Below are 27860 nucleotides of genomic sequence, written 5' to 3' on the forward strand. Positions count from 1 at the left end.
GATGGAATTCAAAGGTTAAGAGCCCAAACTTTGGCAGCATAGTTCTGGACTTGGGTTCTAATTCTGCTGATTAGTGGCTGTGTTGCCTTGGGTGAATGACTTAGTTCCTTTACACCCTAGTAATCTCATTTGTACACTGGAGATAATAAAAAAGTGCTTAACCCAGGAGAATGATAATAAGAGGGTACACAGTGGCTTCACTGTGCTTGACATGTAGTTAATGCTTAGTTAGTGGGAAAAGAGATGCTCATAAGACATGAGACATTGAATATGGGTTGGGGAAGGGGGGTGGATCATTTATTTTTCACTCAGATAGTGTCAGTAATACTCATGCTACTGGCCCATAATGTGGATGATTTGTAAATGTCTATGAGCAGCAGGTATGCTGTGTACCTGGGTAAAAGAGCACTATGTGTGAAAGAGTGACTGCTGTAAGTGTTGTCATGAGTATGTCCATGTGGGTATTAGGGACAGGGCGGAGGATAGTTCCCTCCTCTCACTGCTCAGATGGAGCTTCCTTGAAAATGCATCATGCTTAGCATAGAAGCCATGTATAACACAGAAGATCTGTTCCTAATCAAGCCTAGACTTAATGACACAGGTGCTATTTAATAATGCTGAATGACCAAATTAATAGACGATTGGTGACTGGATGGACAGACAATTACTTAGGTTAGGGGGGAGAGGAAAAAGGATTGCATCACTTTATGCCACAAGTACAGAATTGAAGAAAGAATAATGGGGGTAAGGAGTGGCTAAGATAGTAAAGTTGGACCCTCAGCTCACCTCCTATCCATGGGCACATCAAAATTACCACTGTTTGCAGAGAAACTATCTATAAAAATGACCTGAAGACTAACAAAAGATTTTCCACAACTAAAGACATAAAGGAACTATAATAAGACAAATAGGAGGGGCAGAGACACAAAATAGTCAAGACCCACACCCTCAGGTAGGTGATCCATAAATGAGGGTATAAAAACAATTGCAGAATTTTTCCCCAAGGAACAAGAGGTCTAAGACCCAAATCAGGCTCCCCAGCCTGGGAGTGCTACACCAGGAAGACGAGTCCCCAGAACATCTGACAATGGAGGCTGGTGGGGCTTGCATATGAAAATACTGGATGGCTGTAGGAAACTGAGACTCCTCACTTAAATACAAAATCACACATGCCATAAGTCCCAGTATAGAGCCAGGAGTTTGAAAGGAGCCTGTGTCAGACCTATTTGCTTATCTTAAAAAGCCTCCTGGAGATACAGGAGGCAAATGGGGCTTCCCATGGAGAGAGAGACATCAGAAGCAGTCATTTTGGGGAGTTTATTCTACCAGAAGGACACTGGCAAGCACCATTTTGGAGTCCTCCTTCTAGACTGTTAGTTCTGGGGGCTAAACCACATACCAGCAAGCTGACACCAGCCCTGGTGTCATGGGCTCATGACACCATGACATGACACCATGACACCTCATGCCTGGCAGTCAGCTGCCCTTGGACCCAGTCCTGTCTACCACAGTGCCAGTTGCCAACCCCAACTACCAGCGCATCCACAGTAGTCAGCCCTGCCACAACAGAAGGCCCACACAGTCTACATAAGAGTATCCATACAGAGTATAGCTTTCATGATCAGAGGAGAATGTGCTTGTTGGGCCCCATAGGACATCTTCTACATAAGGCCACTTCTCCTAGATCAGAAGATATCATCAGCCTACCTAATTCATAAAAAAAAAAAAACATAGAGAATTAAGTCAAATTAGGAGACAGGGGAATATTCTCCAAACAGAGGAACAAGAAAAAAAACGAGGAAAAAGAACTAAACAAAATGGAGATAAGAAATCTACCCACTAAACCGTTCAAGGAAACAATTACAAAGATGCTTAAGGAACTTGGAAGAAGGATGGATGAACATGAGACAAGTTTACCAAAGAGTTAGAAAACATAAAAGAAGACCCAAACAGAGCCAAAGAATAATATAACTGACAAAAATGTATTACAAGTAAGCAACAACATATTAGACTATACAGAGGAACAGATTATTAATCTGAAACTCAAAGAAATAGAAATCACCAAAGCTAAATAGAAACCAAAACAAAAATCCATCTGTTTTAATGAGGGTAGTTTAAGAGACCTCTGTGACAATAGCAAGTGCATGAACATTTGCATTATAGGGATCCCAAAAGGAGAAGAGAGAGAGAAAAGGGGGCAGAAAATTATTTGAAGAAATAATAGCTAGAATTTTTCATAACTTGGGAAATGAAAAAGACATCTAGGTCCAGGAAGTAAAGAGAAGGCCAAATAAGATCAACCCAAAGAAGTCCATACCAAAGCACATTATAATTAAGATGGCAAAAATTAAAGATAAAGACAGACATTAAAAGCAGCAAGAGAAAAACTACTAGTTACATACAAGGGAATGCCCCCATAAGACCATCAGCTAACTTTTTAGCATAAAGTAGGCCAGAAAGGAGTGGTATAATATATTCATATTGCTGAAAGAAAAAAAAAAACACAAAACTCAGAAACAATACTTTATCCAACAAGGGTATAATTCAGATTTAAAGGTGATATAATTTTACAGATAAGCAAAAGCTGAATGAGCTCAGCACAACTAAACCAGCTATTCAAGAAATAGTAAAGGGACTTTTCTGATGGAAAAGAAAAGACTGCAACTAGAAATAAAATTGTAAAAGAAATTTTAAAATCTCATTGGTAAAGGCAAGCATATAATAAAGGCAGTAGGTCCAACATTTGTAAAACTAATAGCAAGATTAAAAGAAAAAAGTAGCAAAATCATCTATATCCACAATAAAAATAATTAAGGATACACAAAATCCAAAAGATGTAAAAATTCAACGTCAGAAACATTAAACATGGTAGGGGGGTGAAAATGTACACTTGTTAGAATGCATCTGAACTTAAGAGATGAGGGCAATTGTGCAGTAGTTTGAGCATTCTTTGGCATTGCCTTTCTTTGGGATTAGAATGAAAACTGACCTTGTCCAGGCCTGTGGCCACTGCTGAGTTTTCCAAATTTGCTGGCATATTGAGTGCAACACTTTGACAGCATCATCTTTAACAACTTGAAATAGCTCAACTGGAAATCCATCACCTCCACTAGTTTTGTTCATAGTGATGCTTCCTAAGGCCCTCTTGACTTCGCATTCCAGGATGTCTGGCTCTAGGTGAGTGATCACACCATTGTGATTATCTGGGTCATGAAGATCTTTTTTGTACAGTTCTTCTGTGTATTCTTGCCACCTCTTAATATCTTCTGCTTCTGTTAGGTCCATACTATTTCTGTCCTTTATTGAGCCCATCTTTGCATGAAATTTTCCCTTGGTATCTCTAATTTTCTTGAAGAGATCTCTAGTCTTTCCCTTTCTCTTGTTTCCCTCTATTTCTTTGCACTGATCACTGAGGAAGGCTTTCTTATCTCTCCTTGCTATCCTTTGGAATTCTGCATTCAAATGGGTGTATCTTTCCTTTTCTCCTTTGCCTTTCATTTCTGTTCTTTTCACAGCTATTTGTAAGGCCTCCTCAGACAACCATTTAGCCTTTTTGCATTTCCTTTTCTTGGGGATGGTCTTGATCACTGTCTCCTGTACGATGTCATGAACCTCTGCCCATAGTTCTTCAGGCACTCCGTCTATCAGATCTAATCCTTTGAATCTATTAATCACTTCCACTGTATAATCATAAGGGATTTGATTCAAGTCATACATGAATGGTCTAGTGGTTTTCCCTACTTTCTTCAATTTAAGTCTGAATTTGGCAATAAGGAGTTCATGATCTGAGCCACAGTCAGCTCCTGGTCTTGTTTTTGCTGATTGTATAGAATTTCTCCATTTTTGGCTGCAAAGAATATAATCAATCTGATTTTGGTATTGCCCCTCGGTTGATGTCCAAGTGTAGAGTTTTCTCTTGTGTTGTTGGAAGAGGGTGTTTGCTATGACCAATGCGTTCTCTTGGCAAAATTCTATTAGCCTTTACCCTGCTTCATTCTGTATACCAAGGCCAAAATTGCCTTGGCAAATAGCCGGAGTAACAAGTATTTCTTGACTTCCTACTTTTGCATTCCAGTCCCCTATAATGAAAAGGGCATCTTTTTTTGGGTGTTAGTTCTAGAAGGTCTTGTAGGTCTTCATAGAACCATTCAACTTCACCTTCTTCAGCATTACCAGTCAGGGCATAGACTTGGATTACTGTGATAATGAATGGCTTGCCTTGGAAAAGAACAGAGATCATTCTGTCACCACACGCTGGTAAAGCAATGCTCCAAATTCTCCAAGCCAGGCTTCAACAGTACATGAACAATGAACTTCCAGATGTTCAAGATGGATTTAGAAAAGGCAGAGGAACAAGAGATCAAATTACCAACATCTGTGGATCATCAAAAAAGCAAGAGAGTTCCAGAAAAACATCTATTTCTGCTTTATTGACTATGCCAAAGCCTTTGACCAGGTGGATCACAACAAATTGTGGACAGTTCTTAAAGAGATGGGAATACCAAACCACCTGACTTGCCTCCTGAGAAATCTGTATGTAGGTCAAGAAGCAACAGAACTGGACATGGAACAACAGACTGGTTCCAAATAGGGAAAGGAGTACATCAAGGCTGTATATTGTCACCCTGTTTATTTAACTTAGATGCAGAGTACATCATGCAAAATGCCGGGCTGGATGAAGCACAAGCTGGAATCAAGATTTCTGGGAGAAATATCAATAACCTCAGACATGCAGATGACACCACACTTATGGCAGAAAACAAAGAAGAACTAGAGAGCCTCTTGATAAGAGTAAAAGAGGAGAGTGAAAAAGCTGGCTTAAAACTCGACATTCAGAAAACTAAGATCATGGTATATGACCCCATCACTACATGGCAAATAGATGGGGAAACAGTGGAAACAATGAGAGACTTTATTTTTAGGGGCTCCAAAATCACTGCAGATGGTGACTGCAGCCATGAAATTAAAAGACGCTTACTTCTTGGAAGAAAAGTTATGACCAATCTAGACAGCATATTAAAAAGCAGGGACATTACTTAGTCAACAAAGGTCCATCTAGTCCAAGCTATGGTTTTTCCAGTAGTCACATATGGATGTGAGTGTTGGACTATAAAGAAAGCTGAGTGCCAAAGAATTGATGCTTTTGAACTATGGTGTTGGAGAAGATTCTGAGAATCCCTTGGACAGCTAGGAGATCCAACCAGTCCATCATAAAGGAAATCAGTCCTGAATATTCATTGGAAGGACTGATGCTGAAGGTAAAACTCCAATACTTTGGCCACCTGATTTGAAGAGCTGACTCATGTGAAAAGACCCTGATGCTGGGAAAGATTGAAGTCAGGAGAAACAGGGGATGACAGAGGATGAGATGGTTGGATGGCATCACACCAACTCAATGGACATGAGTTTGAGTAAGCTCTGGGAATTGGTGATGGACAGGGAAGCCTGGCGTGCTGCAGTCCATGGGGTCACAAAGAGTCAGACATGACTGAGCAACTGAATGAACTGAACTGAACTGAAGAGATAATTAACTTGAAATACTCATTAAAATATACATATATATGTTTATATATGCATGTGTATATGTTTGTGCACATACAGTACAGGAGCACCTAAATATATAAAGCCAATATTAGTAGACATAAAAGGAGAAATAGACAGTAGTACAATGATAGTAAGGAACTTAAAACCCCCACTTACACAATGGATAGATCATCCACACAGAAAAATAAATAAGAAAACGCTGGCTTTAACAGCATATTAAACTAAATGAATTGATGGATATAGAGATATTTCATTTTAAATCAACAGAATACAAATTCAAGTGTACATGAAATGTTCTCCAGATCAGATCACACGCTTGGCCACAGAATACAAATTCAAGTGGACATGAAATGTTCTCCAGATCAGATCATATGCTAGGCCACACAAAAAGTCTCAACACATTTAAGAAATCACATCAAGCATCTTTTTTGACCACAACATCATGAGACTAGAAATCAAATATAAGGAAAAAAAAAACCCTGCAAAAACACAGAACATGTGGAAGCTAAACAATATGGTACTAAACAATCAATGGATTACCAAAGAAATCAGACAAAAAATACCTGGGAACAAGTAAAAATAGAAATGTCTATAGGATGCAGCAAAGCAATTCTAAGAAGGAAGTTCATAGTAGCACAAGCCTACCTCAGGAAACAAAAAAAATCTTAAATGAATAAACTAACCTTACACCTAAAAGAACCAGAAAAAGAAGAAAATATAAAAACCAAAGTTACCAGAAGGAAAAAAGTAATAACAATCAGAGAGATATAGGAGAAATATAAATCAGAAAACAAAAAGATCAATGAAACCGAAAGCTGGTTCTTTGAAAAGATAAACAAAATTGATAAGCCAGATTCATTAGAGAAAAGAGAGAGGGCCCAAAAAAAGTGAAATCAGAAATGAAAGTTACAACTGACACCACAAAAATATACAAAGTATCATAAGGGATTACTACAAACAACTACATACCAATAAAATGGACAGTGGAGAAGAAATGAGTAAGTTCCCAGAAACATACAATGTCCCAAGACTGAATCAGGAAGAAACAGAAAATATGAACAGACTGATTACCAGTAATCAAACTGAATGAGTGATTAAAAATACTCCCAGTAAACAAAATTCCAGGACTTGATGACTTCACAGGCAAATTCTACACACCATTAGAAAAAAAAAAAAAAGATAACACCTATCCTTCTCAAACAATGCCAAAAATTACAGAAGAAGAAATGCTTCAAAACTCTTTCTAGGAGCTCAGCATTACCCTGATACCAAAACCAGAGAAAGACACCATCAATACAATAAAATAAAAATAAAAAAGATGAAAATTAAGGCCAATATTACAGATAAACATAGAAAAAAATCCTCAACAAATATAGCAAACCAAATTCAACAATATATTAAGAGGATAATACATTATAATCAATTCAGATTTATTCCAGAGGTACAAGGATGGTTCAATATCTGCAAATCAATCAATATTCTACACCACATTAAATCAACAGATAAATGGATAAAAAAGGTATGGTATATAAATATACATACACACACATATATACATTCCTCAGTCATAAAAATATGAAATTTTGCCATCTGCAACAACAAAGATGGTTTTAGGGGGCTTCCCTGGTGGCTCAGATGGTAAAGAATCTGCCTGCAATGCAGGAGACCCCAGTTCAATCCCTGGGTCAAGAAGATCCCCTGGAGAAGGGAATGGCAACCCACTCCAGTATTCTTGCATGGAGAATTCCATGGACAGAGGATCCTGGCAGGCTACAGTCCATGGGATCGCAAAGAGCCAGACACAACTGAACCAAACATGCTAAGTAAAATAAATGAGACAAAGACAAATACACATGATTTCACAGATATGCAGAATGTTAAAAATAAAATGAAAATAGATTCATAGACAATAAATGGGTGGTTGCCAGAGGAAAATAGGTGAAGTGGATTAAGAGGTACAGATCTCCAGCTATATAATAAATAAGTCATGGGCTATAATATACATCATAAGGAAGATGGTACAAAATATTGTATTAACTTTACATGGGGACAGATGGTTCCTAGACAGTGTGGTGATCATTTCATAATGTATGCAATTGTCAAGTCATTATTTCATACACCTGAAACTAACACAATGTTATATACATCAATTATATTTCAATAATGAAAAAAGAATGAATGGTGCTAATCATTCCGAGAGAGGCAGACTTAGGAATTAAAGCAAAGTGCAGAGTCCACAGGATTAAAAAAAAAAAAAAAGTCTAAATTTAACCCAAGGACCTGAGGGCGATGGTGTAGTCAAAGAAAAGTCAGAGAAAGTGGCAAGGCTAAGATCTAGCCTTAAAAGAGAAAAATCACACTGGAGGGGAAGGAGGGAAAGGAAGAAGGTTGCCTTGGCACAGGTGAAACATGACTAGAGAGTGAACCAGAATAACAGCTATCCCAAAGGTGAGACAGGAATCTCAGAGAAGAGATAACCATCCTAAGGAGTGGATGCCTAAGAGAAGTGAAGAAAATTCTAAGATTTGAACATTTGTAAAATGAAGAAAATATGTAAAATAGAAATAATATTTATAGGAAAGCTCAAAGTCAGGAGCAGACGACAAAGGAAACAAAGACTTCTAAGACTCCAGTGATCAAAGATGAAGTGGCTTCTACAATAGGCCCTTTTATTAGTCTCCATATTCCAATTGTGACCTGTTTTCATGTAAGAACTCTCTGGGTTCTAGTTGATATCATCTGGTTTGCAACTTGTCTAGAGTCTGTAGGTTATCCATGTATTTTTTTGTGGGGGTGGGGGTGTGGGTGTGTGAAATCCCTGCTTTTGGGTATAGAAGCATCCCAAACAGTATCCCAATGTCAAGTTAGCCTCTTTTAAGATCTGTTGGAATATCCTATGATAAGCCAAAATGGAAAAGAATTAAAAAAAAAAGAATTTAAAGTGTTACCTCCTTCCCTACCTCTACTCCTACTTCCATCTTTTTGAGAAAAATCTGTTTTGAAACAAAAATTTTTTTTTCCATTAAAGAAAAAACAGCTGTTGGATTTAGCAAAACTAAGGATTACTTTAAACCTCCATTACTTTAAACCTCCCTAGTTTTCTGTTTGTAAAATCAGCACTTCTCCTGTTTTGGAAGACAAGGTTATGTTATTCCTTCTGGAGTTCAAGGCTTCAAAAGCAATCATAGGGCTGGTCAATTCACTACAGTGGACTCCCTTTGAAAATCATGCCTTGCAGGTAAGGTCCCAGTGGAACTCTGTTCAGAGAGTCTTCCATCTGCCATGCATGAGATGACTCCTGAATTAATCACAGACACTCCCTTCTTCAGCAATGTGTTTTAAGAGCAGACAAACTGCTGTTACAACTAGCCAATGTTGACTGAAAATAAATTAGTGGAGGCAGATTTTTGAGTAAATTAAAATTCATAGTTTTCATTGGTTATTAAAGGAGTATTTAAGGAAATTCTAATACTTTTATCCTAAATATAACCATTTGGTTTGCTCTCACAGCAGGAAAAACCACTTTAAATGGTGGCTTAATATTCTCTATTTGTGCAGTTCTTTTGTGTTCCTACATTTTGTCTTGTTGACTGTCTAAACACTACAAGGTAGTTAAGGAAAGCTACAAGCTGTAATCAAGATTACCGGGAGACGTATCAATAACCTCAAACATGCAGATGACACCACCCCTATGGCAGGAAAGTGAAGAGGAACTAAAGAGCCTCTGATGAAAGTGAAAGAGGAGAGTGAAAAAGCTGGTTTAAAACGCAACATTCAAAAAACTAAGATCATGGCATCCAGTTCCATCTCTTCATGGCAAATAGATAAGGAAACAATGGAAACAGTGAGAGACTTTATTTTCTGGGCTCCAAAATCACTGCAGATGGTGACTGAAGCCATTCATTAAAAGATGCTTGCTCCTTGGAAGAAAAGCTATGACAAAACTAGTGAAAGAGAAACTGAAGTCTCTCAGTGTGTCCGACTCTTTGCGATCCCATGGACTACACAGTCCATGGAATTCTTCAGTCCAGAATACTGGAGTGGGTAGCCCTTCCCTTTTCCAGGGAATTTTCCCAACCCAGGGATTGAACCCAGGTCACCCGCATTGCAGGTGGACTCTTTACCAGCTGAGCCAAACCCAGACACTATATTAAAAAGCAGAGACACTACCTTGCTGACAAAGGTCCGTATAGTCAAAGCTATGGTTTATCCAGTAGTCACGTATGGATGTGAGAGTTGGACCATAAAGAAAGCTGAGTGCCAAAGAACTGATGCTTTTGGACTGTGGTGTTGGAGAAGACTCTTGAGAGTCCCTTGGACTGCAAGGAGATCCAACCAGTCCATCCTAAAGGGAATCAATCCTGAATAGTCACTGTTAGGACTGATGCTGAAGCTGAAGCTCCAATACTTTGGCCACCTGTTGCAAAGAGCCAACTCATTAGAAAAGACCACTGATGCTGGGAAAGATTGAAGGCAGGAGGAGAAGGGGATGACAAAGGACAAGATGGTTGGATGGCATCACAGACTTGATGAACATGAGTTTGGGCAAGCTCCAGGAGTTGGTGATGGACAGAGAAGCCTGGTGTGCTGCAAAGAGTCAGACACGACTGAGCGACTGAACTGAATTGATCATATTCCCATTTTATAGATGAAGTAACTGAGTCAAATAAATTGATAACTTATTCAGAAGTCCTGTAAAAGGCATAAACTTGCCAAAAAGCAGAAGTGTTTGACTCCTGAATCAGTACTTATTATTTATTTTTTTTTAATTTTATTTTATTTTTAAACTTTACATAATTGTATTAGTTTTGTCAAATATCAAAATGAATCCGCCACAGGTATACATGTGTTCCCCACCCTGAACCCTCCTCCCTCCTCCCTCCCCATACCATCCCTCTGGGTCGTCCCAGTGCACTAGCCCCAAGCATCCAGTATCGTGCATCGAACCTGGATCAGTACTTTTTAAAAACTGAACCACGTCACTCTTTTTTTTTTTCCAATTTAACAGGAGCTACTAATTAAGGAATGTAGTACTTATACAGTACACAACATGCATGAAACTCAAAAACATTATGCTAAGTCAAATAAGCCAGACAACAAAGATCACGTTAAATGATCACGTTATATGATTCTATTTATATGAAATGTCTAGAATAGGAAAATCTATACAGAAAGAAAGCAAATGAATGACTTGTGGGGGAGGGGCAGGAGGGCAAGGGAAATAAATGACCAGGAGGTTTCTTTTGGTTATAGAAATGTTCTAAAATTAGATCATGGTGATGGTCATAAATTCTGTAAATATCCTAAAAACCACTGAATTTGTACACTTAAAATGCTTAAATTTTATTATATTTAAGATATTTCTCAATAAGGCTATTCTTTAAAAGTTCAACTAGGATGTTAAAACCATATGTGCAAAACAATTTAAGTAAAATATTTATGTATTATTTATTACATCAAAAAGTTTCCTGAGAGAAAAAATACCCAAAAGTGTTTTCACTAGGAATAAATTTTAAAGTTGGTCAAATAAATTTTAGGAAGAACATTAATGCTAAAGTGATTAATCTTAATTCTGTCTTCTAATATTTGTGACTGCTGACAAAAGTAAAGGACACTCTATTCTACTAGGTGGAAGGAAAATCATTTAAATGGATGGGTTTGTGGGTCACAATGATCTCTAACAGGAGTATTATCAATTGAGATAAATTATGCATTTGGAAGCTATATTAGTGTGAGCTAAACATAAAATTACAAAAGTTATGTAAATAAATCTTTAAAAGGGAACTGAGAATTTAGCTTCTAAAATTTCATATTATAAGCTTTCCTATGAAAAAGATGAAAGTTTGGCATTAAGATTAAGCTGCTAATTAGTGCCTATGATTTACTCTTACACCACTATCAAATACATGGACTAGAATTATCGTACGAACTTACATTTTCAAGCATTTATGTTTCAAAAGACAAAGGGAAAATGTGGGCCAAACAAAGAAAAATTTTTATGTAGAAAAGTAAAGATCATAAAGACTATATACTTGAATTAAAGTTGAAATTGTTCAATGGTGATTTAAAAGAAAAAGTATCAGTGTAAAAATAAAAATATTTATATGAAACATTAGAACTTTTAAATTCTATGTATAAGTACACAAGAGTAATGACACAGTATACAGCACAGGTTTAAAAAATTCAGAATATAAAAAATTCATGCTAGTTAAAAGTATAACATGCTAATTCACTTATTGAGAGAGAGAAGCTAAGAGAGATTTAGGAACAACTAAGAGCATAAATAAGAAGCCACAGTACAAAAGTGCAAGTGATATGAAATTAGAGATTGCAAGATACAGGGGAAATTAATAGTAAAACCTTTGAATGCTCTGATGGAAAAAACAGGGGACAGAAGGTAGGGCAGATAAATTAGGCTAGAAAACAGAAGGGGAGAAGTTTAACTAGTACTAGAAAGGAAGCCTTACTGTGATGCGTATCACTCACTTAAAAGCTGGTTCTGCAACTGTGGAGAAGCCAGGAAAAGGACTTGTAAGAAGGAATATAAACAATGCAAATACTTAAAAACTGGATTTAAGATTACTAATTATAAAAAGTCATTTACAAAGCTCATATCAAAAAATGTATTTAAATACTTCTTATTGTATTCTTTGAACAAATAATTACGCTTCTTTAAAACAAGATGCAGGGAGAGTCAAGAGATGAACAGTATCAGTCTGCCCTTATTTTCATCTGCCCAAACAAACTGTAAAATGCCATGTTCATTATGTTAATCCAGTGATTCGTCTGGGGAGAAGATATTGACTATGATGCATGGTTTTTCCTCTTCTCAAATAATCAACATGATTTCTGAAAAGATATTAATAAGCTGGAAAAGCTATCAATGATGAGTATTGAGATATTGGAAAATCTTAAGCACATTAATTCATTAGTAATTGAAAAATTAGGCATGTATTTAAAAGAAAGCAGACTAAGAAGTAAGATTGTTGAAGTTTATGAAAATTATGAAAGTAAATGTAAAATAGTAGAGAAAGTAAAAGTAATTTGGCTACAAAATTGGAGCTAGAGAAATTTATAGCATGTTCTTAATATAAAGACAAAAAAAGGCTGTTAAGAATGGCTAAAATTAAGAGTTCTGGCACATATAACCAGTGTGGGGCTAGGAATCAGACATCCCATGAAGACCTGTAAAGAGGTGGAGAGCATCTGCACACCAGAAGTCAAAGTGAAGATGAGGCCAGTTGGCTGGTATGTGGTTAATGCCAAATAAACAGTTACTGAAAAAATGAAGTTATTCCCAGGATATGGTCAGCCCAGCACCAATTGATGGAAAAAGATGAGTTGCGGTAAGAGCCTGGCATATAGGTCAATGGATAGTGAGCACAGACAAAAGCAGATTATAGCAAATAGAAAACAGGTACTGAGAAGAGGGTAGCAGAGGGGCTGTCTTGGACCACTGGAAACGGACACACCTGTAAAATTCCCCCATGGACCCTAGATGGAAGAAAAAAAGTGTACCAAGTATGGGAATACAATACTGCCAAGACCTGAGATGGAAATTTTGCTGTCTTTCCTGCACTTGTAGTTCTATAGCTTTCCTAACCTAGACAGCATATTGAAAAGCAGAGACATTACTTTGCCAACAAAGGTCCGTCTAGTCAAGGCTATGGTTTTTCCTGTGGTCATGTATGGATGTGAGAGTTGGACTGTGAAGAAAGCTGAGCGCCGAAGAATTGATGCTTTTGAACTGTGGTGTTGGAGAAGACTCTTGAGAGTCCCTTGGACTGCAAGGAGATCCAACCAGTCCATTCTGAAGGAGATCAGCCCTGGGATTTCTTTGGAAGGAATGAGGCTAAAGCTGAAACTCCAGTACTTTGGCCACCTCATGTGAAGAGTTGACTCATTGGAAAAGACTCTGATGCTGGGAGGGATTGGGGGCAGGAAGAGAAGGGGGCGACAGAGGAGGAGATGGCTGGATGGCATCACCGACTCGATGGACGTGAGTTTGAGTGAACTCCTGGAGTTGGTGATGGACAGGGAGGCCTGGCATGCTGCAATTCATGGGGTCGCAAAGAGTCGGACACGACTGAGTGACTGAACTGAACTGAAGCCACTGTATCCACTTTTGTAAAATGAATTGAAGAGAAACAATATGTTGGTGCAATCAGTTCACCCAAGGGTACTTGCGGATAAAGTAAGAGGGACATTAAAAAACATTCCAAATGTTCTAACAATTTCAGTGGAGAACTTGATATGGAAATAAGATTGTTGTGGGGTTTAAAAAAAATCCAAGAAACAAAACAACAACAACAAACCTAATTCCCTTCATGGGTAGGTTCATAGGAAGCGGTACTTGTCATCTTGAGTTAAGAAAAGCATTAATGATCCTGTCCACTATGACCTATTGATTTCCAATGGTTTCAACCAAGAGAGTGGTAACAGATAGCCTTTTAAGACGGTTTCTTTCTTTCTTAACACAGTTTGAATGCTGTTACCCATGGAGTGAATCTATTCTATACGAGCAGCAGAAACCTAATTTAGTCTTGAAATTTTGTGCTATTTTGCTCTGCAATTACACTGTCCTTCAGACGAACCTGTATTACATCTATAACTACACAACTTCTACATGAAGAACTGAACAGATCAGCTGCACCTTTGATTTGTATATGGGCTTCATTTAATGAAAGTGAGGAGTTAATGAATATAACAACTATGGCTAACCAGCACTGAATTATTTTGGTGAGTTTGTTTTGCTTTTTTTAAATTGTAGGAGGTGGAATGTGAGCTGAGTCTTGAAATATTTGTAGACTTTTCTTCTTTTTGTTAAGAAAGTTTATTCTTTATAATCAGAAAAAATTAAATAAGGGAAAAATCACCCATATTTCCATCACATTAAAATTTATTCTCATCTTTATTGTTCTCTTCTAGTTTCTATTCATAAACATACCTATTTTGACATAATTCTAAGGGATACACAATTCTTTGATTTTTTTTTAGTATGTAATGTTATAATTACAGCATTTCCCATGCTGATGCCCAGTGTTCATATTGTTATTTTAAAAGTCTAAATAATGTTCCAAGTAATGGCATATGATAATTTATTACCCATTTCATTAGAGTTAGGGATAAATTATTCCTAGCCACTCACCATTAAAAATATGATCTTTGCAAGTAAATAAACTTCTTCTGCAGTTTTCTAAACATAAATTCAAAGAAGGAGATTATTTGATCACAAACATCTTTATGGGTTTGTTGATCAGTCACTGAGTCATATCCAACTCTTTGCGACTCCATGGACTGCAGCATGACAGGCTTTCCTTTTCTTCACTATCTCCTGAAGTTTGCTCAAATTCATGTCTATTGAGTTAGTGATGCTATCTAACCATCTCATCCTCTGCCACTCTCTTCTCCTTTTGTCTTCATTTTTTCCCAGCATCAGGGTCTTTTCCAACGAGTCGGCTCTTCACATCAGGTGGCCAAAATAGCTTCAGCAGCAGATCTTCCAGTGAACATTCAGAGTTTATTTCCTTCAGGATTGACAGCTTTGATCTCCTTGCAGTCCAAAGGACTCTCAAGAGGCTTCTCCAGCAACACAATTCAAAAGCATTGATTCTTTAGCACTCAGGCTTCTTTATTGTCCAGCTCTCACATCCATACATGACTACTGGAAAAACCATAGCTCTGACTATAAGGATCTTTGTCGGCAAAGTGATGTCTTTGCTTTTTAATACACTGGCTAGGTTTGTCATAGCTTTCCTTTCAAAGAGCAAGTGTTTTTTTAATTTCACGGCTGCAGTAACCATGCACAGTGATTTTGGAGCCCAAGAAAACATAATCTGTTACTGCTTCCACTTTTTCCCTATTTGCCATGAAGTGATGGGACCAGATGCCATGATCTTAGTTTTCTAAATATTGAGTTTTAAGCCAGCTTTAACCCTCATCAAGAGGCTCTTTAGTTCTATCTGACTTTCTGCCATTAGAGTGGTATCATCTGCATATCTGAGGTTATTGCTTTTTTCCATGAAATCTTGATTCCAGCCTGTGATTTATCCAGCCTGGCATTTTGTATAATGTTTTCTGGGTTATAAAAATATAATATTTTTCTATCACCAAAGAAAAGGAGAAGCTTTACCACTAAAGTCTTTGTATTAATATAAAAGGAAGTGGTGAATGTTTTTAATTTTGTTATTAGTAATTAAATGGAGAAGGCAATGGCACCCCACTTCAGTACTCTTGCCTGGAAAATCCCATGGATGGAGGAGCCTAGTAGGCTGCAGTCCATGGGGTCGCTAAGAGTCAGACACAACTGAGCAACTTCACTTTCACTTTTCACTTTCATGCATTGGAGAAGGAAATGGCAACCCACTCCAGTGTTCTTGCCTGGAGAATCCCAGGGACAGGGGAGCCTGGTGGGCTGCCGTCTATGGGGTCACACAGAGTCGGACACGACTGAAGTGACTTAGCAGTAGCAGTAGTAATTAAATATTTCTTGCTTGTTTACCATATTTCTGGTGTTAATTTTGTTTCTGTTTTTTAGCAGTTGCCTGCTTGGAGTCTTCTCACATACTTGAATAAATTATTTATATGGATTGGATAGTAACCCTTTGCATACCATACATGATATAAATTTTTTTCCATCTATTTTTATGTTGTTTGGCAGGTTTTTTAATTCAGATATTCTACATTTTTATAGGCAAAACCTATCAATTTTACTCTTTGTAATTTCTAAAGTGCTGCTTTATCCTCTATAATTAGGGTAAGTTCTATATCTTTTTTTGGTGCTAGTTTTTCCTGTTATTTTTTTCCTATTTAATTTGAGGTTTATTTTGGTGTCTTTGGGTTATTTTGCTTCAGTTATCCCTATCCCACTTATTACATAGTTTTGTTTTTCCCATTTGCTAATAACACTTATATTAAAATTGATTCTACTTCTGGATTTTCTATTCTGTTCTAAAAATATACATTGTTATTTTTACAGCTGCTAAACACTCCTATAACAACCTATTCCAAATATGCTAGAGCTAGGGAGCTAAACACCATCCTTGCTTTCCAGACTATTTAAAAATATATTTTCCCAAGATCTGAAATGAGAGCAACCAACACAAAGTAGCAGAAGCAGTAGAGAATTTATTCCAAGATCAACCAGTATTCAGGACCAGAGGAGGTAGGGGATCCTGTTGGGTGTTCAGTGTTTCGAGGACATAGCAGCTGTACCCTCTCCAGATGGTTTTGCGGGGGCATGATTATGGCTGTGTTTCTGGCAGTTCTAGCTTCACAGTTTTCTAACCATCTTCTAACCACGTTCTCAAAGATTCTGAATATCTACATAATATCTTTTCAATAAAATCCTTTGACAATTAATTTCTAGTACTTGCAACTAAGAAATCTCACTAATGCTTATTTTATTCTATTCTGTTTATTTTATATATATGTTTTTTACAAACAAAAAGACATTTTATTAACATTGTTATGGCAATGCCTCCCATGAACTGATGGATCCTCAACATATAGTCCACTGAGCTGCAAGTGATGAATCAGAGTGAAACGATTATTGTAAACAGTGCAGAAAACTAATACAATTATGTAAAGTTTAAAAATAAAATAAAATTTAAAAAAAAAATAAAAAAAAAGTAAAAAAAAAGAATAACCCCAAACCTCAAAAGAAGATGGAAAATCACTTACAAAAAAAGTAAATAAAAATAATATACATTTTTCTGTTTTAAAAAGTACAAATTCTCAAATGGCAGAGGGTGGAAAGCCCTAGGACCTGGCACCCCAGTATCCTTGATGGTTGAGGGGACGGGCCTACTCTGGCTCCTGAAGTTAAATTTAAGCATCCTGGTTCTTCATCTTTTTTACTACTGCTATACAATTTTCATTCCTAATAATTTCTTCAGCACATCAGCTTCACAGTTACCAGCCTTCATCAAAGTGTTAAGAGCAGAGACTCTCCCACTGTAAGGCTAAAATCTGAGTAAAGAGTGAAGAGACCAGACATGAGAATCTTAAAAAGCCAAATGATGGTGGAACCAGTGACAAACACTCCTTTTAAAATAAGCCTTTCTATTTTTTTTTACTATGCTGAAATGTGAACATGCTTTTTCCTATTTTCCTTATTTTCAAACTAGTACAAAATTTGCCTCATCACAGGAATCACCTTGAGCATTTATTAAGAGTACAGCATCTTAGAATCTTGGAGATACTTAATGTGTTTGAACTGATGTGCAAGAATATACACTTTCAATAGGTCCCTTTATTATCTTGCCACACAAATTTCCACAGTCCTGGATATTCTTATGGTCAGGCAATTTTGGAAAACACTTCCTTAGCTTTAATTCTGAGAAAACTTGTTAAGCTAATGGTCCATTTTTGTAAGAGGAAAGTGGAGGGTGGAAATTCATCCCCCCCTTTTTTTTTTCACACAGAAAAGGAGTTCAGTGTTTTCATATGCCTTTTTGGAACTGAGTGAAATGATTAAAGAGTAACAAGCTTTGGCCCAACAGAGACCTGAGTTTGAATCTTAGCAGCGTGACCATGGCCTACTTCTCTATGTCTGATAAGAATAATAAAAGCTTACACATTAGAATGGGGCTTCCCAGGTGGCAATAATGGTAAAGATCTGCCTGCCAATGCAGGAGACATAAGATACCCGGGTTCGATCCCTGGGACAGAAAGATCCCCTGGAGAAGGAAATGGCAACCCACTCCAGTATTTTTGCCTGGAGAATCCCATGGACAAGAGGAGCCTGGAGGGCTACAGTCCATAGGGTCACAAAGAATTGGATAGGACTGCGTGTACACATTAGAATACTATGAGGATTAGATGAAAGATGCTTGCTGCTGCTGCTGCTGCTACTGCTAAGTCGCTTCAGTCATGTGCTAGTCAAATGACTGGCAGAGAGGGTTCCTAGTTAGTGAAAATGTTCTCCTTTTCTTCTCTTGTCTTATGTCAGTAAATTACTTCTTTTCTTCAAATATAGAAAGGTAGTTACTTGACTTAACCCTTAACTGCCTGTTACATGCAATATAAGACACATTCTCTAAAGTTTTACCGTTCTTTCAAGAAACAAAAACATTTAAGGAAATGGCTTATCTTAGAAATCAGATTTGGAGAAGGCAATGGCACCCTACTCCAGTATTCTTGCCTGGAAAATCCCATGGACGAAGGAGCCTGGTAGGCTGCAGTCCATGGGGTCTCGAAGAGTCGGACACGAACTGAGCGTCTTCACTTTCACTTTTCACTTTCATGCATTGGAGAAGGCAATGGCAACCCACTCCAGTGTTCTTGCCTGGAGAATCCCAGGGACGGGGGAGCCTGGTGGGCTGCCGTCTATGGGGTTGCACAGAGTCGACACGACTGAAGCGACTTAGCAGCAGCAGAAATCAGATTAAATGATGAACTAAAAGAGAGATAAGAATAATAACCTTTGATATGGGGGGGACTGCATTTTTTAAGAGTTATTTATAACTATGAAATGTATGTTTTAGCAAATCCATCCTAAATTTGTCCTCCTCTATGAAGTCTGAAATAACAGAATGGCATATTAAGAGTTTTATTTTACATAATTTTATTTAATTTTATCAATGAGGAATATATTCAAGTGGTTCAAAATATTTTGAAAGTATCAAATATACAGTTGAAATTGTTACACTGATGTTTATAACATAAATGTATCTATAATATTACTTTAAGATTTTTGTCTTGATTTTGGTAACAGGTTTACCCTGGGTTTATAGGATGAGTTGGGAAATATTTCCAATTTTTCAGTTTTTTAGAAAATATTGTATAAAATTAGGATCCTCTCTTCCTTGAAAGTTGGCAGAAATTGCTTGTAAAATATAATCTAACTTTTTTCTGGTGAGAAAATATTGCTTTGATTTCTTTAATAGTTATAGGAACATTTAATCTTTTTGATTAAGTTATGGTAAGATATATTTTTCTAATAATATGTCCATCTTATATAAGATTTCAAAGTTGTTGGCAGCATTCACTTTTCTTTTTACTCTATATCTGCAGTTACTGTTCCTGTTTCATTCCTTATATTTTTCATTTGTTTCTTTTCTCTTCTTGTAATTGAATTGCTAGAGGTTTGTCTATTTTATTATTTTTTTTAAATCAATGCTTTTTTGTTTATCTTCTTTATCATATTTTTGTTTTCTATCTCACTGACTGCTGCTCTTATTTTTACTGTATTTTTTATTTTATGTTGAGTTTATTCCCTCCTTCTTATGTAAATATTTAAAGCTATACATCTCCCTCAAAGTGTCACTTTGGCTGCATCCCAAAAATATTAATAAGATTAATATCACTAAAAATATTAACTCTCTAAAAATCAGTATAAATATAATGTAATCCCAATTAGAATTCTTGTTGGGATTAGAGTTGAATAAAATTACTTTAAATTTTATGTGGAATCTACCTGTGAATATGTAAGAAAAGTATACAGACTGGAAGAGAAAAACCTTACTAGATCTCTATCAGAGTCTTTGGATTAGAGGTGAATAAATGATCTTAAAGCTCAAATTGAAGAAAACTTCTAAATATTTTTTGAAATATATTTTTAAAAAGTATTTAAAAAGTAAGAACAAAGAAGAAAGATTTACCAGTTATGAGAATATGCTATTAAGTCTAATGAATATGATATTAATGGTACATCCAATAATTAGTGGAACAGAAAAGAGAATACAGTAATAGATGTCAGCATTTTGAAATTTTGCCATATGGCAGATAGTAGTTTTATTTAGTAGGTAAAGGATAGATTACTTATTGTAATACACAATGTTGACACAAATGGCTATGCATATGGAAAGAATAAAACTGGACCTCAAATCTCATACCATATAAAAGGTAAACTGCATATGTATTAATGATTTAAATGAAAGAAAATCCAAGAGACTATATGTATAATCTAGAGATGAAATGGACTTTTTGAACTAAGACTAACTAGAAACAATAAAAGATAATAGTTTTATAATACCAAGAAGAAAAATGTTGATATGGTGCAATTTACTGTGAAAAAATCACTAGACAAATTATACATTAGAAAAAATTGAATATAGAAGATAAATAATTATTTTACTATATTGCTATTGCTAAGTCACTTCAGTCGTGTCTGACTCTGTGTGACCCCATAGATGGCAGCCCACCAGGCTTCCCCGTCCCTGGGATTCTCCAGGCAAGAACACTGGAGTGGGTTGCCATTTCCTTCTCCAATGCATGAAAGTGAAAAGTGAAAGTGAAGTCGCTCAGTCGTGTCCGACCCTCAGTGACCCCATGGACTGCAGCCTCCAGGCTCCTCCCTCCATGGGTTTTTCCAGGCAAGAGTACTGGAGTGGGGTGCCATTGCCTTCTCCGATTTTACTATATAAACTGCCCTTAAAATTGTTGGAAAGTTCTAATAATTCAATAGAAAATTGGGAAAATCTAATTGACAAAGTAATTGACAAGAGACATTAAAATACCTGATTTTAAAATTTGTATTGTTTCATATTGCTTCCACATTCATGTGACAACTTATAGGTTCTCTCTCTGCTGCTGCTGCTAAGTCGCGTCAGTCGTATCCAACTCTGTGCAACCCCACACAAGGCAGCCCACCAGGCTCCCCCGTCCCTGGGATTCTCCAGGCAAGAACACTGGAGTGGGTTGCCACTGCCTTCTCAAATGCATGAAAGTGAAAAGTGAAAGTGAAGTTGCTCAGTCGTGTCCGACTCTTCGAGACCCCATGGACTGCAGCCTACCAGGCTCCTCCGTCCATGGGATTTTCCAGGCAAGTGTACTGGAGTGGGGGTGCCGTTGCCTTCTCCGCTCTCTAGAGAACTCCATCATTAAATACTCCCCAGCAAGGAGGTTGAGAGCCCTCTGTGATCTCCTTCATTCCCTTGTCTATTCAGCCAGGTGCTTACCTCTCTAGACCTGGGTAGTCCTCTCAACTCTGATTTTATTTGAGCCTTCCTAGTGTGGCCATGGAGAGGGCCAAGGAGACACAGTGTAACAAGCATAAGTCTTGGAGTCCAACTAGGTTTGCTTTCATTTCCTGCCATTTACCAGTTATGTGGGGACAGGTATGTTACCTCTCTGGGCCTTCATTCTCTCCTCTTTAAGATAGGATAATTATATCTGCTAATCATAGTCATTGTGAAGATTAACAGAAGTAATTTATATACGGTGCTAACATAGGCTTCCCTGGTGGCTCAGTGGTAAAGAATTCACCTATAGTGCAGAACATGCGGGTTCAATCCCTGGGTTGAGAAGACCCCCTGGAGAAGGAAATGACTACCTACTCCACTATTCTTGCCTGGGAAATCCTATGGACAGAGGAGCCTGGCAGGCTACAGTCCATGGGGTCGCAAAAGAGTCGGACAGGACTTAATGACTAAACAAAAACAACAACATAGAGCCTGCCAGGCTCCTCTGTCTATGGGATTTCCCAGGCAAGAATACTAGCGGGTAGCCTATCCCTTCCCCAGGAGATCTTCCCAACCCAGGGATCAAACTGGCATCACCTGCATTGCAGGTGGATTCTTTACCACTGAGCCACCTGGAAAGCCCCTAGTACATGCTACCACCTAAAAAAAATGTTAGTGTTCTATGTTCTACCCTATTTCAGTGTCTTATGGTTGGTCTAGGGACTAGGTTACCAGCAAACATGTTTTCTAAATGGCTATCTGACTCCAATACTTTGATGTTCAGAACACCTCCATACAATGCTAACGGTTTAATTTTGCTAAAACACTTCTTGTGTTACATCATTCTCCTGATTACCAGTTGTCAATGATTTCTCACTGCCTTCAGGAAAAAAGTACAAATCCCCATAGCCTCACTGCTGATATACTCAATGTTCTAAGGTAAACACTTTAAAACCTTGTCCAAGGCTCTCAAAACATAATTTTTAATCTTTTCACTTGGAAAAATGAAGGAACATCTAAAAATTTGGACTTACCTTATATAACAGCATATGCTGTATAGTCTTTCAGTATTCTAAACCACCACCCACTGGGGATGATATACAAAAGCAACTCCTACTTTGTTTTCCTGAAATCTCACTGTAATTGAAAAGTCTTTATTGTATTCACTAATACTTGCCACTCTAAATGGCAGATTAGGAATGGGTGATAGCAAACATTTATAACAGAATCAGTTATTGGCATAGTAATAATTAGGTATATTTATAACACAAACTCGGAGAAGGCAATGGCAACCCACTCCAGTACTCTTGCCTGGAAAATCCCATGGGCAGAGGAGCCTGGTAGGCTGCAGTCCATGGAGTCGCTGGGAGTCAGACACGACTGAGCGACTTCACTTTCACTTTTCACTTTCATGCATTGGAGAAGGAAATGGCAACCCACGCCAGTGTTCTTGCCTGGAGAATCCCAGGGACGGGGCAGCCTGATGGGTTGCCGTCTATGGGGTCGCACAGAGTCGGACACGACTGAAGCGATTTAGCAGCAGCAGCATAACACAAACTAGTTAAAACAAGATTTTTGTTGTGATTATAAGAGAAATAAAAATTTATACATTTCCTTATTACAGCTAGTTGCTGACAATAGCAAAACATAATTGTCTTTTACCTAGTACTTCCTTTTGCAAGTCATGGCATCTGGTTTGCAAGTTTACTTCCTGTTGTTTGGATGTCTGAATCTGCTGAGATCTCAATATGGCTGCATCTGACAACAACTTCAGATTTTTCATTTCCTCTTCAAGGCATACATTGTTTCTCTGGGACACTGTCAAACTTTTATTTAGCATCTTTATTTCTGTAAAGAAAATTCAAAGTTAACAAATAGACAACACTAGATCATAAAACATTTCTTTAAAAAATGATTATTTTATTTTAGAAAATTGATAGTTGAAAGCCAAGATGACTTCTCTGAGAGTATAGAGAGTATAACCAAAAAGTTGAGTTTTAATTTAGTAGTCATTCTGAAAAAGAAATGAGGAAAAAGACTGTATTGCAAAATGATACATGAAACCTTTTAGTAGTTTTTTTAAAGCCTTTAAATTGTGTTAAATGACAATTCTGCCTGCTTTTTAAATACTCATATGAATAAATAGCAAAATATCTCTGTAATGTTCTGGGTTTTATTGAAATTAAATTGTTTTCTTGGCAACATGATTCAGAAAAGTAAATTTAAATGTGCTAGCATGAGCTGGTTGTGAGGAATTTCTGGGAGATAACTAGGCTATATTCTACACAAATTATGAAGAAAGGTGGTGGGTTGGAGAGAAATAAAAGGAACCAGTGTTTAAAACTAATAAATTTATGGGCAGAAAGTATTAGTTAGTATATCTTAATGATTTTAATAACACTCTCCCCTCAAAATGAGACTAGAATTTCATCATAGCAATCACTTCTTATTACTCTATCTACTTAGATTAAGTTTAATAAAAATATGCCTTCACAGCATTATGTAGATTTTAATGTGCTAATTTTATATAATTTTGTGAGAAATTCATAGAACATTTTATCTGTCAGAATGATAATTATCAAGCTCTCCATCAGTCGTTTCAGCACTGCTGCCTTAAATCACCATTAAAACATATAAACACACATGCAATAATAATAAAAAATACTATAAAATTTGTACAACCACAATTAACTGAATTGAAGAAGATGTGATCTACATAAAAATCTGGACAGTCTGCTTTTCTAGAGAGTTCATGTGGCATTCTCTTCCTTGTTTAGCTCATCCTGGACTATGTGATTGGTTTAGGGTGTGATAGGGTGTCAAAGAAAGGCGGCTTGGTTTACTGGTCTTGGAGCAGAAATAGTAGCCACATGGGCCAGTGAAGACAAGAAGTAGACTTCTATGGGATACACATGGCTGCAGAGGCAACATGGCCAGTAAAAGGTTACAAGAGAAATAAAGCAGTATGCTGAATGGAGCAGAGAGAAGAGAGCATGCCCTAAGGGATGGGGATGAGTAGGATCAGGAATGGTCTAAGGAGAGAAAAGCAAAATGTTTTTCTGTGGGAAGATGGTACATCTGGAAGAAAAAGTGGCACTTAAAGTAGACCAAGGGCATGAACACAAGGGGTCTGGCACCTTCTTCACTTTTATTCCTACTCAAAATGGAAAACCTAGATAAAGAATTTGGCAGAGACCAAATAAGTGGGGGTCTATTATATTCCAGGGGGTTCCTTTACATGGGAATTTTTTCCCTAAGACTAGCTATATGCTTCTGAAATTTTATGGGTATGTTGCCATTTGTGTGAGGAAAACTACTAACAATACATAGAGTCTTTAAAAGAATATAGTTGAAGAAAACAAGGAGGTTGCAATTTTTCTTCAGGCCTAAAAAAATCTTACTGGGTATTTTTGTAGCCATAAAGGTGGCTTCTTATGGCTGAATAAATTGTACCGTACCCTAACCATATCTATCTAAGATGAAGTCAGAATGACACTGCAGAGGAGCACACACATGCTGTGACCTATTTATCGTTTGCCAGAATGATACTGGTTAGGTTTGCAGGCTGACTCTCTCAGTGTACACTACTATCTGTCTCTAAAATAACTACTCGTGTCAATGTGACTTTCTATTTGATATTAAAAGAATAAGAATCTGCAATAAAATTCATTTGTGAAATATATTTTGACACATGGAAAAGTACAGCAAGATTTAGAAACTAACAGGAGGCACAATGTTTCTAACATGGAATTAGAAGAGTAAACACAATGGGGTCAATTAACTCACCCTTGGCAAACTATACATCCCCTATACCTATGGCAATCCTGGTGTCAAATACTCAATCCTACTTTTGTCATTAATACAACTTCATAATTGTCAGTTATGTGTCCCAATTTGGGATTCAGAAATTATGATTTACTTAATCTGGTCATTGTACCCACTTTATGCTTTCCCTATCTTTTCACTATCCCATGTGCTACCTCTGCCTTGAAATGTTTCCTGACTAGATATGTTACACCAATTACACCATTTCTATGGCATTGATCATATGTAAACATGTGGTCTCCTATTAGACTGCAAATTATTTTAGGCCGGGGGTAATAGACTCAATGGACATGAATCTGAGCAAACTCCCAGAGTTAGTGGAGGACAGAGGAGCCTGGTGTGTTACAATCCATGAGGTCACAAAGAGTTGGACACGTCTTGGCAACTGAACAACAGTATCTTATTCATTTTTTATTCCTCCTATAATTTCTACTACAATATCCTAAAATTAACAGAAGCTCAATAAATATCTACTAAATGAGCAAAGGCATTATTTAGCAAAGCTTCTAATAGTTTCTAATATACCACATATGTCTTTACTTTACCTCTCCCTTCACTTCAGAGGCAAGCATTTTGAGCCCTAAATTATTTAATGTCAGACTTGGTAAGGCAGTAAATACACACATCTAAAAGAAGGAAACATTTTAAATAGGATAAGCAAATTAGGCCTATTCTATCTCTAATTTCATCAATCTTACAAAAAGTGTGGATCACAAAAGTTACTATTGAAAAAAAGAAGTATATTATTTAAAATGTTTGTGGGGCTTCCCTCGTGGCTCAGTTGTAAAGAATCCGCCTGCCAATAGAGGGGACATGAGTTTGATCCCTGGTCCAGGAAGATTCCACACACGGTGGGACAATTAGGCCTGTGCACCACAACTACTCAGCCAGCAGTCTAGAGTCTGTGAGCATCGACAACTGAAGCCCATGCACCTAGAGCTTGTGCTATGCAGCAAGAAAAGCCACCGCAATTAGAAGCTCAAGCACCCAGCTCACCAACAACTGGAGAAAGCCCGTGTGTAGCAACCCAGCACAGCCAAAAATAAATAATTTTTTTAAAAAATAAAATAAAATGTAATATTGTCCAAGTTTATAGCCAATGGATGTTTTTAGTTTTAAAGTTACTTTAAAGCTTTAAAGTAGGTGTGATATAATTTGCTACCTGATGCAAGTATAATTATTAGTATCAAAATTAATCTCATACAATTTATTTGCCTTGATAAGACTTTTTTGTTGTTCTTAGTCCTGTTAGCTTAGTCAAATTATCATAAAAATATGTTAAGTCAATAAGCTTTTAGGAAACCTCTATATATAACCTTATCACCAAGGCATACTGATATTAAATAATATTTAAAAACTCTGAAATGCTAGATTTACTATTTAATGTGACATGAAATAGTGAATTAAAATAGTGACTATTTATTTAATGAAGGGATCATAAAACACTATATAGATTTTTAAAAAAACACCTCTATTTTGAAATAGAGATTTACAGGAAGTTATAAAGAACTGTATGGGAAGGTCCTGTGCCGCTTTTATTCCTCCTCTTCCCATACTCACATTGTGTATAACTACAGTACTCTATCAAAACTAAGAAACTGATCTTGGTATAATCCACAGAATTAATTCAGATTTGACCATCTATACACACCTTTATTTGTGTGTGTGTGCGCGCACACATGCACATATGCGTAGCTCTCTGCAATTTTATCACATATGTAGCTTTATATAATTATTAATACCAATACGATCAAAATACAGGATTATTCTATCACCATAAAGTTACCCTGCTATCCCTTTATAGCCACACCACTCCTATCCCCACCAGCTGTAATCGCTGGCAACAACTAGTTTGTTCTCCTTCTCTAGAATTTTATTTCAAGAATGCTATATAAATAGACTTATAATATGTAACCTTTTTGAGGCTAGATTTTTTTCACTCAGCCTATTCCCTTGAGCATGTATTAATAATCTATTTATTTTTTATTATTGAGTAGTATTCCATGTTATGGACAAAGGACAGTTTGTTCATTCATTGAAGGACATTTGGGTTATTTCCAGTTTGAGCTGTTATGAATAAAGCTGTTATGAAAATGCATGTACAGGTACTTTCATGAACTTAGATTTTTATTTCTTTCGGATAAATGCCTAAAAGCACAACTGCTGGGTCATGTGTTAAGTGCATTATTAGCTTTAGAGGAAACTGTAAAGTTATTTTCTAGAATGGCTATTCCATGTCACATTCTCACCAGCAATATTGAGTGATTTGGTTTCTTTTCTCCTTGCCAACACTTCTATACTCAATTAAAATTTTAGACATTGTAAGAGATATTTCATAGTATCTCATCATGGTTTTAATTTGCATTTCCCTCAGCTTTCTTCACAGTCCAACTCTCACATCCATACATGACCACTGGAAAAACCATAGTCTTGACTAGACGGACCTTTGTTGGCAAAGTAATGGCTCTGCTTTTCAATATGCTATCTAGGTTGGTCATAACTTTCCTTCCACGGAGTAAGCGTCTCTTAATTTCATGGCTGCAGTCACCATCTGCAGTGATTTTGGAGCCCAAAAAAATAAAGTCT

General features: G+C 37.0%; 1 protein-coding gene across 4 annotated transcripts in view; it reads right to left on the minus strand.

Annotated features, from left to right (window-relative positions):
* LEKR1 (leucine, glutamate and lysine rich 1) overlaps positions 1–27860 on the minus strand; it is a 211935-nt gene that overhangs the window by 101375 nt on the left and 82700 nt on the right. For all 4 annotated transcript variants that reach the window (XM_006077373.4, XM_025289356.3, XM_006077372.4 and 1 more), the window contains one exon: positions 23112–23297. In XM_006077373.4, coding sequence (XP_006077435.2) covers positions 23112–23297 — 186 coding nt within the window. The remainder of the gene's footprint in view (positions 1–23111; positions 23298–27860) is intronic.

Source organism: Bubalus bubalis, chromosome 1 (assembly GCF_019923935.1).
Source record: "Bubalus bubalis isolate 160015118507 breed Murrah chromosome 1, NDDB_SH_1, whole genome shotgun sequence".
Taxonomy (NCBI): domain Eukaryota; kingdom Metazoa; phylum Chordata; class Mammalia; order Artiodactyla; family Bovidae; genus Bubalus; species Bubalus bubalis.